The sequence below is a fragment of the Micromys minutus genome, assembly GCF_963924665.1.
Source record: "Micromys minutus genome assembly, chromosome: 3".
Taxonomy (NCBI): Eukaryota; Metazoa; Chordata; class Mammalia; order Rodentia; family Muridae; genus Micromys; species Micromys minutus.
In genome coordinates, this window is record NC_137972.1 from 42,225,258 (window position 1) to 42,238,506 (window position 13,249).

General features: G+C 33.7%; 1 protein-coding gene across 3 annotated transcripts in view; it reads right to left on the minus strand.

The window, feature by feature from the left end:
- CHL1 (cell adhesion molecule L1 like) overlaps window positions 1-3,434 on the minus strand; it is a gene marked incomplete at both ends in the record, with an annotated part of 83,898 nt that extends 80,464 nt beyond the window's left edge. For all 3 annotated transcript variants that reach the window (XM_080914183.1, XM_080914184.1, XM_080914182.1), the window contains one exon: window positions 3,347-3,434. In XM_080914183.1, the coding sequence (XP_080770309.1) occupies window positions 3,347-3,434 (88 nt within the window). The remainder of the gene's footprint in view (window positions 1-3,346) is intronic.
- Between the last annotated feature and the right edge of the window lie 9,815 nt (window positions 3,435-13,249).

Below are 13,249 nucleotides of genomic sequence, written 5' to 3' on the forward strand. Positions count from 1 at the left end.
TAAAGTCAATTCCATAATATATTGAAATGAATAGCACCTCAAGAAAAACCCCGAACATTAGAGGAAGAATTGCATTATTATAACCTTAACCCTAACCCAACACTAATCCAGTTTCCCATAAATATTTAAATAAAAAAAATAGGAAATTATATATTTCAATCAGATGATTTGCTTTATTTTCTTAAAATGCTCCAATATGAAATCTAAAACCTGAAATATTTTTCTACATTGTACAATTTTACTTAATTTTGGCTTATGTAAGATTTTTATGTACTCTTTAGAAATATACAGGATTTTTGAGCAATGTATATCTGACAAATGTTTGTACATTTTGCAACAAACAATCAAATTTTTCTTCTACTTAAACTTAGAATTGTTACAATTGGGAAAGTCATTGATGTTTAAGAGCTATTTTTTTCAGGCTTATAGTAAAGGACACAAGTCTTATATAAGACTAATTTTTGCTTGAACACTCAATTTTTGTCATTGACAGCTTTCATTTATATTGCCAGTTTATCTTGAAGTTTCAGAATGATTTGGTTCATTCTATGATAAAATATCTGCATATCACCATCTAGCCAACCATAATTTGTCTGTCAATCATGTCTTGATTGGAGTTGTTCAGAGGCAGAAACTGATTCAATTCTATGGATTCAACTATTTTAAGCATAATTAAAACTGTTTTGGTTTGGGGGTATATAGATTATAAGTGCTTGCGCATGAAATACACCTGTGCTGGACAGCTAAGTGTTCATGTAATCTTCCATGTTGGAAAACAGAAATTGTCCTAGTACATATCTCAGTCAGCACAGATGACAATAGCAGTGTAGAGCGGAGGAACAGGCACTAGGGTATTATTTTTCACAATATTTGGATCTCACACATCGTTTAAATGTATCTTGAAGTGTCCACCAGCCACATTTAAGAGTCAAAACCCAGCTTAGACTTAATAACCCAAAGTTCTCAATTAAAAAAATGCATTCATTTTCTTTTTGTTTAATAAATGAAATAAGCCATTGTCACAACATTGTCCATAGTGACTCAAATTCTGTTATTATCTAGTAGATGTCGATCATCACTTTAGTAATTGCTAAGAGCATCCACATGCTCATTGGCCGTTGCCTTATTTCTGATTAATGCCATTTCTAAACAGAGTGGGTATTGAGTTTGTTGCAAGTTCATGTTGCTCTAATTCTATTGCATTTAAAACTGGTAAGTGTGTGTGTGTGTGTGTGTGTGTGTGTGTGTGAGAGAGAGAGAGAGAGAGAGAGAGAGAGAGAGAGAGAGAGAGAGAGAGAGAGAGAGAGAGAACAACAGAAATCTCACAGATACCAGCTAATAACTTGAGAACAACTTGTTTATTAGAACATTATTCTTTCTTAAATTTGCTAAGGTTGTAAAGGTTCTGCAATAACTAATTATTCAGGGAAAGGAGCTAATAACCTTTGGGTGTTTGTATGAATATATATTCCACATTACAAATCCTTTCCTCTATAATTAGGCCAATTACAGAGAAACCAGACTCGTTGACATTCAAATTGGATACCTGCCTTGGTCGCATTTACTAGCGAGTGCTCCAGAGTGCCAAAATAAATGGGCAATATTCAGCTGCTATGAAAACATGCTATTAATATTTTATAACAATTGTCTGAGGACATTACACCATGGCCATTTATAAGTAACAGAGACTTTCAGAATAATAATAACTGCCATGAAGTGATACAAAATTTCACATCCTTTATTACTGAATAATGACTGAAAAACCACAGAATATGAATGTGTTTGTTAGAGAGTGAGGTCAGAGGCTGCACTCTGGAATGCCACATGCATCTTTCCCATCCTTAACTTGGACCTGCACTCTCATACAAGAGAATCTAAAGGCAATGGAGCCTTGTGTCAGCAGTTCAAAGCTCTTGCTCTTTTCCAGGGCACCTGCATGTGTGCCTTTGCACCATGTATTCAGTGCCATTTTAGGCCTCACTTGGCACCACACATGTACATGGTGTACAGACACACATACAGCCAAAACAAACAGCACCTTCCCCCCCAGTAAACATGACATCATTTCTTTTAAAGTGGGAATGTAGTCAATGTGAAGGTATATTATATTCACAAATGTTCAATGTGAATTTTGATATGCTTGTACCAGTTGTAAGGTTTCAGCTAAATGTGAAAAGAATTGTAAATGTATACATCAGTGCATGTGTATACAAAACAGGGTAGTGAACTTCCTTAGTAGAAGAAAATACAAAAACAGGGGGCTAAATCATCTGGTATGAATAGAACAGAGTGGACTTTCACCTGACTACCAGGACATTGTGTGCTGTTAAAAAGCTTATTCAAAGTAATTAAGAGTGACATTCAGAGAGGATTTTAAAACACATCACAAGTGATTCTCCTGCTTTCTAGTCACAATGACTTTAAGTACTTCAAAAGAAAAATTTCACCTTAATAGATGCACATCTCAAAGGCCTTTTATAGGTAGGGAATCCTCAAATTATCTATATTCTACCATTTATAGACCATTGCACAAATCATGTTTACAGTTGCATTATTTTAGAACTAATACCACTATAATTTGTTGAAATATATGATAAACCTATTGTATGCAGTTTTACCAAGGTATTATAAATATATATTCATTAGACTACTGATGAATGACTTAAAATAATTTATATTCTAGAATGCACTGGATTGGAAGGCAATATGAATAAAAAGATTTTGAACTCTAAGTGATTTTCATAAATCAGTGTTACTATATTTTAAATTAAATTTTTGGGGGGCAGGAAAGAATTTGAGGTTTCTGGGGCCGCAGAGATGGCTTAACAGTTATTACTATGTACTACGACCCTTGCAGTGGGACCAAATCAGTTTCCAGCTCCAGTGTCAGGCCTATTATCTCTGCTCTGGGAGGATCTGACTCCCTCTTCTAGCTTCTGAGGGTACATTCGCTCATATGCATATACCCCCACCTGAATACACATGTAAATAATTGAAAATAAATCAAAGATTTAAAAACTGTAATTGATTCATTTTTGTTATATACTTTTAATGTTAGTAATTTCTGGATAATGTTTCACCTTAAAATAAACTAACCTAAATGCATAAAAGTGAAAGCTTAGACATATGACAAATATTTGTTATCTACATTATATTTTTTGTAACTGACTAAGGTTGTTTGAAAAGCAAAATAACTTAGTTGAAAAGTTATGAGTGAAGTTAAATATTATAGCCCAAACCTTTATGATAATTCATATGTTACATAGAAAAACTATATCTTCAATCCACATATGTTCTACTAAAAGCACAGACACAAACTTTCATAACAGGGAATTTGTGCTTTTACCTGAGAGTGGTATTTCAGCTTTTGACAACTTTAACAGGAGGAAAATTAGGCTCAGGATCAGTCCTCTTCCAGGTAGCAGCAACCCCATTGTTCCTTGGAAAGGACGCAATGTGCAAAGATTGAAAAAGATCTCTAATAATTTCTTTTCACTGGGAAAATGGAGAAACCTGTGAGAAAAAGACAAGTAAACAGGATATTTATTAATCTACCAAAAATGTGAATGCAGCAGAAATTCAACACACTAGTTATTAACAAGTTAATGAACCTATTATCTTATAGCACAACAATTCATAAGAAAAAATAGCTAATTTATGATATATTGTAAACCATGAGCTATCCCAATGAATCCTATTTGCAAGTCTGATTAAGATTTACAAAGAAAGCTGTTTCTTACACTTCAGTGAGTCAATCGCCATGGAGATAATTTCATTAATTTTAAGCATAAAGTAGTTTTGTCACAATTCTTTTGGTTAGTACCAAAGATTATAAAGACAAATCTTGGACTCTTCTTGCAAAGTATTTTTTATTTTTAAAATTTTACAAAATCAGATGGTATTTCTAGAAAAAAGAGAAGGAAAAGTAAGAATATAGTGTAGTGGCTTAAGGAGATTAAAATCAGTCAGCAAAGAGTTAATTATACAAGCATGAGGCTCTGCTTGTAAATCTCAAGAAGCAAAGGAACATGCAGGTGTGGCTGGGCCTGGTTACAAAACCAATGCTAGGGAGCAGAAAGAGGGTTCCTGGAGCTCACTGACTAGCTAGTCCAGCAGATCAGTTACTTATATGAGAGGTTCTGTCTCTAAAAGTAACATTGGCAAGATTAGGTATATCTAAATGGGGTGAAACATAGGAAATTTATTGTGTTCATATCCAAAATTATCAAATCATAAAATATAAAAACTTTCAACATAGAGAGTGATGAAGGAAGATATCTAGTGTTGACTCTTTCATATGCACACATGTTAAAAAACAATCAGTCATGGACATATACAAGCATTCTTTTCCACCTATTCACATGCATGTAAAACACATGTACACACATCTATACATATTTAAGCACACAAACACACATAAACACACACCAAATGGAGAAAAGCAATATATTTTAAGTTAAATTTACAAATATGTTGTTGTTTCAAGCAGAAACAAATTCATCAGTTTATTTCCATTTAAAAATAAATTAGGGCCTTCCAGTTCCAACCTGTGCCAGGATCAGAGACATTGTGTTGGACCTGTTCTCATACAGCCCACACCCTAATTGCAGCTCTTCTCCCCAGGTATTCTGACACATCCAGGTTCACAAGGGGGACCGCAAACCCAGCCCCTAAACACAGCATCCTGGGACCCCTGTTTCCCAAGTAAGCAGATTCCCCACCCAGCCAGAGACCCATATGCCTCTCAGTTCACACCTATGCCAGGTGCAGAGGTACTGCACAGGAACTGAAACCACACGTTGCAGCTCGACTCTGCAGATATTCTGATACATCCAGGACCACAGTCTCACAGGAAGGATAGGCCCCAGTCAAAGACGGGACACCAGATAACACCAGAGATAACCAGACAGCAACAGGCAAGTATAAGAACATAAGCAACAGAAACCAATTTGACTTGGCAACATCAAAATCCAGTTCTCCCACCATAGCAAGTCCTGGATACCACAACAAACCTTTAAAGCAAGATTCAGATTTAAACTCTCACTTCATGAAGATGATAGACTATTTTAAGAAGGACATAAATAACTTCCTTAAGAAAATAAAGGAGAACACAGCAAATAGAAGTCCTAAAATCAGAAATGCACAAATCCCTTAAAGAAGTACAGGAGAACACAATCAAACAGGTGAAGGAATTGAACAAAACTGTCCAGGAGCTAAAAGTGGAAATAGAATCATTAAAAAAAACTAAAAGGGAGACAGCCCTGCAAATAAAAAGCCTAGAAAAGAAATCAAGAATCATAGATGCAAGCATTATCACCAGAATACAAAGGTTGGACGTAAGGATCTCTGGCAGAAGATAGAATAGAGGCCATTGACTAAGTCAAATAAAAATAAAAAAGCAAAAAGCTTCTATCTCAAAACATTCAAGACATCCAGGACACAATAAAAAGACTAAACCTGAGAATAATAGGAATAGAGAGAGTGAAGATTCCCAAATCAAAGGGTCATCAAAAATCTTCAACAGAATTATAGTAGAAAACTTTCGTAGCCTAAAGAAAGAAATGCCCATAAACATCACAAGAAGCTTATAAAACACCAGACAGATGGAACCAGAAAAGAAATTTCTCTCATCACATAAAAATTAAAACACCAAATTAGAAACAATGACTTTACAAAATTTCTAGGAAAATGGATGCATCTAGAGAATATCATCCTGAGTGAGGTAACACTAATAACTGGATACTAGTCCCAGAAACACTCACAGGCCATATGAAGCTCAAAAAAATGGGCAAAAAGTGAAAACCTCAGTCTTTAGGGGGAAAAAAGTATATAGCACCCTCTCAAAGTGTGGTACATCTGGACCTTGAACCATTAAAAATTCAAGAGCTTGGAATATAGCCTTGTGGCAATATTTGGTACTCAAAAATCATTATGTTTAATCTATATAAACCAAGAAAACTCTGACTGTTTTCATGATACATTCTGTTCTACATGTATTTTATGCTTATAGTAACTAGTAAGATTTCAATGCATATTATCAAACCTCTAAAAGAATCAAGTACTGACAAAAATATATTAATATAGTTTTATGCCAAAATGCTTTTAAAAAATCTATACATGTATCTCTCTTTTTAAAATAAAGTTGTAAAAAAAAAAACAAATGCATATAACAAAGAAAAAATATTGAAAATACTAAGGGAATAAAAGACAAGTAACATATAAAGGCAGACCTACCAGAATCACACCAGACTTCTCAACAGAGACTCTAAAAGCCTTAAGATCCTGAGTAGATGTCATATAGACCCTAAGAAAGCAAAAATGCCAGCCCAGGCTACTATACCCTGAAAAGCTCTCAATTACCAAGATATTCCAAGACAAAACCAAATTTAAACAATATCTTTTCACTAATCCAACCCTACAGAAGATAATAAAAGAAAAAGTCCATCACAAGGAGGGAAACTACATCTAAGAAAAGCAAGAATCAAATCTTTTCACAACAAAACAAAAAAAAAAAAAAAAAAAAAAAAACACAAAAATAAATTTACCTTTAACAACAAAAATAACAGGAAGCATCACTATTCCTTAATATCTCTCAATGTCAATGGACTCAATTTCCCAATAAAAAGAGATAGACTAATATACTGAATACATAAACAGTTTTCAATGAATATGAAGGCATAACATATCCAAACTCATGGGACACAATGAAAGCAATGATAATACTCTTAGCTCTGAGTGTCTCCATAAAGAAACTGAAAAAAATCACACACTAGCAGATTGATAGAACACCTTAAAGCTCTAGAACCAATAAAAGCAAATACATACAAGATGAGTAGAAAACAGGAAATAATCAAACTTAGGGCCAAAATCAACTAAGTAGCAACGAAAAGAACTATACAAAGAATCAAAAACACAACAAAACAAAAAAAAAATGGGAGTTGGTTCTTTGAGAAAATCAACAAGATAGATAAATCCTTAACCAGACAAACTATAGAGCACAGGAACAGTATCCAATTATGAAAATAAGAAAGGAAAAGGGAGACATATAACAACAGAAACTGGGGAAATTCAAAACATTATCAGATCCTATTACAAAGGACTATACTGAACAAAACTGAAAAACTGGACAGAAGGATCACTACCCATTTTTTTCTATGAAGCCACAGTTACATAAGCCACATAAAGAATCATCAATGAAAGAGAAGTACAGATCAATTTCCCTTATGAATATTGACGAAAACCTGAAATTCTTGCAAATTGAATCCAAGAACACATCAAACCGATCATTCATCATGATCAAGTAGGCTTCATCTCAGGAATGCAGAGATGTTTCAATATATGAAAATCCATTAATGTAATTCAGTATAAAAACAAATTTAAAAAAACACATGACTAATCTCATTAGATGTGGAGAAAAGCTTTTGACAATATACAATACCCATTCATGTTAAAAGTATTAGAGAGATAAGGAATTCAAGGTGCATACCTAAATGTAATAAAAGCAACATAAAGCAAACCAATAGACAACATCAAACTAAAAGGAGATAAACTCAAAGAAATCCCATTAAAATCAAGGACAAGGTTCCCTATTCTATTTCTCTACCTATTCAATATAGTACTTGAAGTTTTAGCAAGAGCAATTAGACAAAAACAAAATGATCAAACAGATACAAATTGGGAGAGCCAAAGTCAAGATGTCACTATTTGCAGAAGCTATGAAAGTATACTTAAATGACTCCAAAATTTATATCAGAGAGCTCCTGCATTTGAAAAACAACTTCAGCAAAGTGGCTGAATATAAAATTAATTCAAACAAATCAATAGTCATACTCTCCTCAAAAAATAAAAGGGCTGAGAAAAAAGGTAGGGAAACAAGACCCTTCAAAATAGTTACAAATAGTATATAATACCTTGGTGTGACTGTAACCAAGCAAGTAAATGATCTGTATGTCAAGAATTTCAAGTGTCCGAAGAAAGAAATCAAAGAAACTCTCACAAAATGAAAAGATCTTTCTTGTTCATGGATTGGCAGGCTTAATATATTAAAAATGTCCGTCTGGACAAGAGGAATCAGCAGATTCAGTACAATTCCCATCAAATTCCCAACTCACCAACTCATCTCTCCATAGAGTTGGAAAGAGCAACTTGCAAAGGCATTTGGAATAACAAAAAACAAAACAAACAAACACAAGACAAACAAACAAAAAAGTCAAGATATCAAAAACTATTCTCAACAATAAAAGTCATTCTGGGGCAATCATCATCCCTGACCTCAAACTCTACTATAGAGCAATAGTGATAAAAAATGCATGGTAATATTCAGAGACATGCAAGTAGATCAATGGAATAGAATTAAAGGCCCAACAATGAACCCACACATCTATGGTCACTTCATCTTTGACAAATAAGATAAAACCATCCACAGGGTGGGGGACATAGCATTTCAACAAATAATTCTGGTTCATCTGGTGATCTACATGTAGAAGAATGCAAATTGATCCATCTGTATCTCCCTGTACAAAGTTTTAGTTCAAGTTGATCAAAGACCTAAATATAGAACCAGATAGGCTGAATCTAATAGAAAAGAATGCGGGGTTATTGAATACTTGCGTACAGGGGAAAACTTCCTGAACAAACCACCAATGACTTATTAACAAATAGAACCTTATAAAATTGAAAAGCTTCTGTAAAGCAAAAGACACTGTCAATAGGACAAAATGGCAACCACAGACTGCAAAACAATATTGTCAGATTTAATTGCCCATCTGAAAAAATGGGACTCTAAAAACTAGTTATCCTTGCTTAAGAATATTTACTAGTATAACAACTTACAGAAATATCACTTTAATGAGAGCTATTTTCCTTGTGAAATGACTAAATAAGAACATTACTTTTATTAGAAAAACATCTGAGTTCCACACTTTACCATAAAGTTTTAAGAAACTCCATCTACTTCAAGTTTTGTTTAAATTTTAACATTTTCCCTTTGAATTTTCCTTTCCTTCCATCTTAGAGAGTAGATGATAATAATCTGAACTTACTACTACTTATAGTGACATACCACTCTTAGATTATTTTATTTGGTGCTCAGTACATTAATATTTAATATCATTCATTAATTTAATATTTAATTTAGTACTTAATAATTATACCATTACTAAATGCTTCAATGGCGTCTCACATATGTGCTAAATGAATTGCCCTCTATTTGTTAGGAGCAAAGCTTTTTAAGCCATGATGATAAGAGGTCACATTTCCAGTTTAGTATCTAATATATCATCACAAGCAAAATTAAGGGCAGAATTAAGGCCAGCCAACTAAGCCAGAACTCATTTATTGATTCTCCTGATTTAGATTAATGAATTGAATGCTCTCTAATTACTCCAGTAGAGTAGTTCATAAAAGCCTATTACTCAGAAGCATCTATCTGACTTGGAAGTTTAATGGTCAACCAAGACATCCTATACCATAAAAGGATATGGAAGAATTATGATATTGTATGTTTGTAAACCTCGCATGCTAGAGGCATAGGAAAAATGATTATAGTCCAAATTAGTGTCCGTAGTAAGTTCCAACCAAGTCACAGCTACATAGATAATATTACAAAACAAATAAACAAAAATGGTAGTACATGAAATGTTAGTCTTACAATAAAACTACATGCTCTGATGCAGATCAAATTCCAGAATGTTGTTCATTCTTCATATCTTCTATAGAAATGCCTTCCATTTACCTGAAGTTTTCATGCTCATAAGGTTTGACATCAAAATTTTTAAAAGGTAAAATATGTGACAGGTTTTAAGCAAGCCATTAATAGCAAAGTCGGAATCCACAAATAGCTACCAGACTGAGAAAGAATATAAAACTTAATTTCATTTTTAGATAATTCTATTTTGAAATAGAAAACAGCAATAGAGTTAAATCCTATTTATCTTTCTTAAAAGAATTTGAATTTAATGACTCATGCCAGACCTCCAAGATAAAAGCAATTATTCAAGCTCAGGGTAGAACTGACATATAAAACAAGTGTAAGATCTACAAAGGTATTTTGAGATCTAGTTACATAAAGACAGGTTCTAATAGCTTAGCTTTATGACATTGAATATAATACAAGACAAATCAATTCAATGTTGTGGTACCAAAGTTGGATAAAACTCTCTTATAATTCAAGCACATTTTTTGCAAATATATTTCTTTCTATTAAAAAATAGATTTATTTCTCTATGACAGAATAGAAGAAAGCAGAGACCTAGAAATCACATTATACATTTGACTCCTCAAATTGGCTAACCATGTCTTGAACAACTAGTTGGGTAAGAATTCTGAACAGGTTAGTTTAGAGGTATTAGCTTAGACAAGGTCAAGCAGAGTCTTGCCAAAATGTTACTTCCAATGTACCAACTACAAGGAGATTTCACTGATCTATATGGGCATGTTTTGTTTGATTATAGTTCTACAGACCAAAGCTAGGAACTCCTACATGGTAGACAAGAGCCCTGCAACAGAGCTACATCTTCAGTTTCCTCTGACATGTTTAGAAATTCTAAGGTAAAAAATCTAAACAACAATTATGCTCTTAATTTAAGTTGACCTTATACCTTTAGAAAGGACAACCAACTTTAACACTATTGATAATGGTGGGCACGGTGTTACTGCAAGGGTTAGGATCAGTTATCTCTACTTACTAAAAGTGGGCTCCAAAGCCAGTGAAGGCATTATTTTATTAATACTAACAAGAATTAAAGATTACAGCCAGTTTCTCTTGGAGCTATAGAATTATTTATATCACACCTTCAAATATAAAAATATAAGCTCTAAAACATTACTGACATATGACTATCAGTTGATTTGAAATATTATAGAAAAGAAAATGATAAAGAAAGTCATCTCTGTTTTTGCATTCTTACACCTCCAGTTTAGCTTTGATCACTGTCTGAGAAGTCCCCTTCTTACAACTGGAATGTTGTAGGCTTTTGGCCCATTGGATGACTTCTGAGTCAAGGTCTTAGGAAGCAATGTAGATCTGTTCTCTAGCAGCCTTTGTATGTATTATGAAAACAATCTGAGCTGCAATAGTTATTCTTGGTTTTCTGCTTGACAACATCTGGAATGAACAACAATGCAGATATGGATGACACACCTGTGAAAGATTATTGTTGCCTGGTTTGAAGTGGTGAATCTGCTTCTAGTCCTGACCTTTGAATTAGGAAAGCACAAACTTTTAATCTGGACCATGCCTTCTGCTATACTCCTATATAAGGACATAGAAGGAAGAAGTTGTTATTCTTTGTCTACTTGCCCTTGCCTTGTTAACTCTAGCTCATCCATTCCTTCACTGGCATGGGAGTCTTTTTCTTTTTATTCCAGCATATACAAAAGGCCATCTGAGACTCTGAACTTGCAGAATGAGCAACTACTGTATGCTTAAACTTTGCGTTTATGGCTAGACATTATTGAAGTTGTTGGTTTGCAGCTTGTGAGCCATCCGATAAATTTCCGTTTCATAGATGGAAAGAGATCTAATCTATAAGATCTATTACTCTAGAGAACCTTGATGAATACACTAGCTAACACCCAGACAAACAGTAAAAGTAAAGACATCTAAAATAGCCACTGGTCATTAGAAAAGCTCTGTCATTAGTAGTTATGGCTAACAGAGGACAAGAGATTCTTCCAAAGAAAAATAGACTATGGAATAATGATATACTATTCTTACTGACAACTCCATTGGCCTTAGGCTGGCTTGCTATGTAGAAATAGCTATTTTGTGTTATCCAAATTGAAAAGCACAAACAAACTGGTGTAATATTGATAAGTGCTAAAGGTAGAAAATGTGTCTAATTTTGTCCCTTTCGTTAGGGTATATACATTGATGTTTCTGTGACCAAGTCATTTTTACTGTTTCTGAGTTTGGCTAATAATGATCACTTCCCAAAGTTCATTTATACCCTGAATAGTCAAAATCAGCCTAAAATATTTTGGTAGTAGTAAGTCAATATTCTTAGACATACATTAGACAAATTTGTAAATCTTAAAGCCCAGAGGCATTTATTTAAATGAACAAGGAAATAAACAGAACAAACAAAAAGAACAAAAAGGCAGGCACTCTAAGGTTGCCATGCAGTTCATCTCTTACTTAATCCCATTGGACATCAAAGGACTCATTCAGCATCACTTACAAAGCTAGGAAATACTGTGAGGCAATGCATTTTCTATTGGTTTAAGATGTTTGAAAGCCGCAGAGTAAAGGGAAATATAAGTCCAATTCACAGTAATCATTTAAGTCCTGACAGCTTTGAATACACTCAGGATACATTTTCATCTTTATTTTGTATTTTACTTATTAATTCAGCAATGGTTTTTATTGGAGTCTGTTTTAAATTTTATAACACAATAGAAACAAAGATGAAAAGATAAAGAATTTCCAGTTTGCATAAACACACCCATTTTTATCATTATAAATCCAATATAAGAGAAAAGCATTTCTAATGAATCTCAACATCTCTGGCTGCTGTCGATGTATTATGAATAATGACCATTCCCTAATAATCTTGTATTTCTTCACTTAACAATAATGGTGTCATGTTTACTAAGAACTGTTGACCTGAGGCTTGTGAGTCCTCTAATGTTCCTCATGAATTGTAAATGCACTCTTTTTTCACTTAGAAAATAAAACCTATTGAAACTGGTATGCTAGAATTTAAAAGACAGAAAGCTTTTACTTCATCCTTAAGAAGGGAGTAATAACTAGCCACCTTAGAAAACAAGCAAGACTGAGACCACGTGTTTAGCCTCAAGGATACTTTCATTATACCTTTCCCATTTTCTATTTGCAATTATTCACAAACCTATTCAGAACAAATTTCTAAAGAGAAAATAGAATAAGGTGTATCAAAAGAAAAGCAAAACTATTATGATCCTTCTGAAAAAGGATATGTGGCTACCACAAAAAGGCCTGGGACACAATGCTGAAAACATCAATGACACTCCATCTGCCCTTTATCTTGAAGACAACACAACCAAAAAGTGTGTGTGTGTGGGGGGGAACTGTATGACACTAAAATTTTCTCCAAGGACCAGCACCCAGTTGTCACTGACACCAAGAATTCCAGACACTGGAAATAACTTTGTATATTCTAAATTATTAAATATTTTTCTATTCAGGATGTTTGAAATACAACACAATATTTTTTCAAAGCCAGCAGAAGTAAACATAACATGGTACTGGTATCCAAATAAAGAACACAAT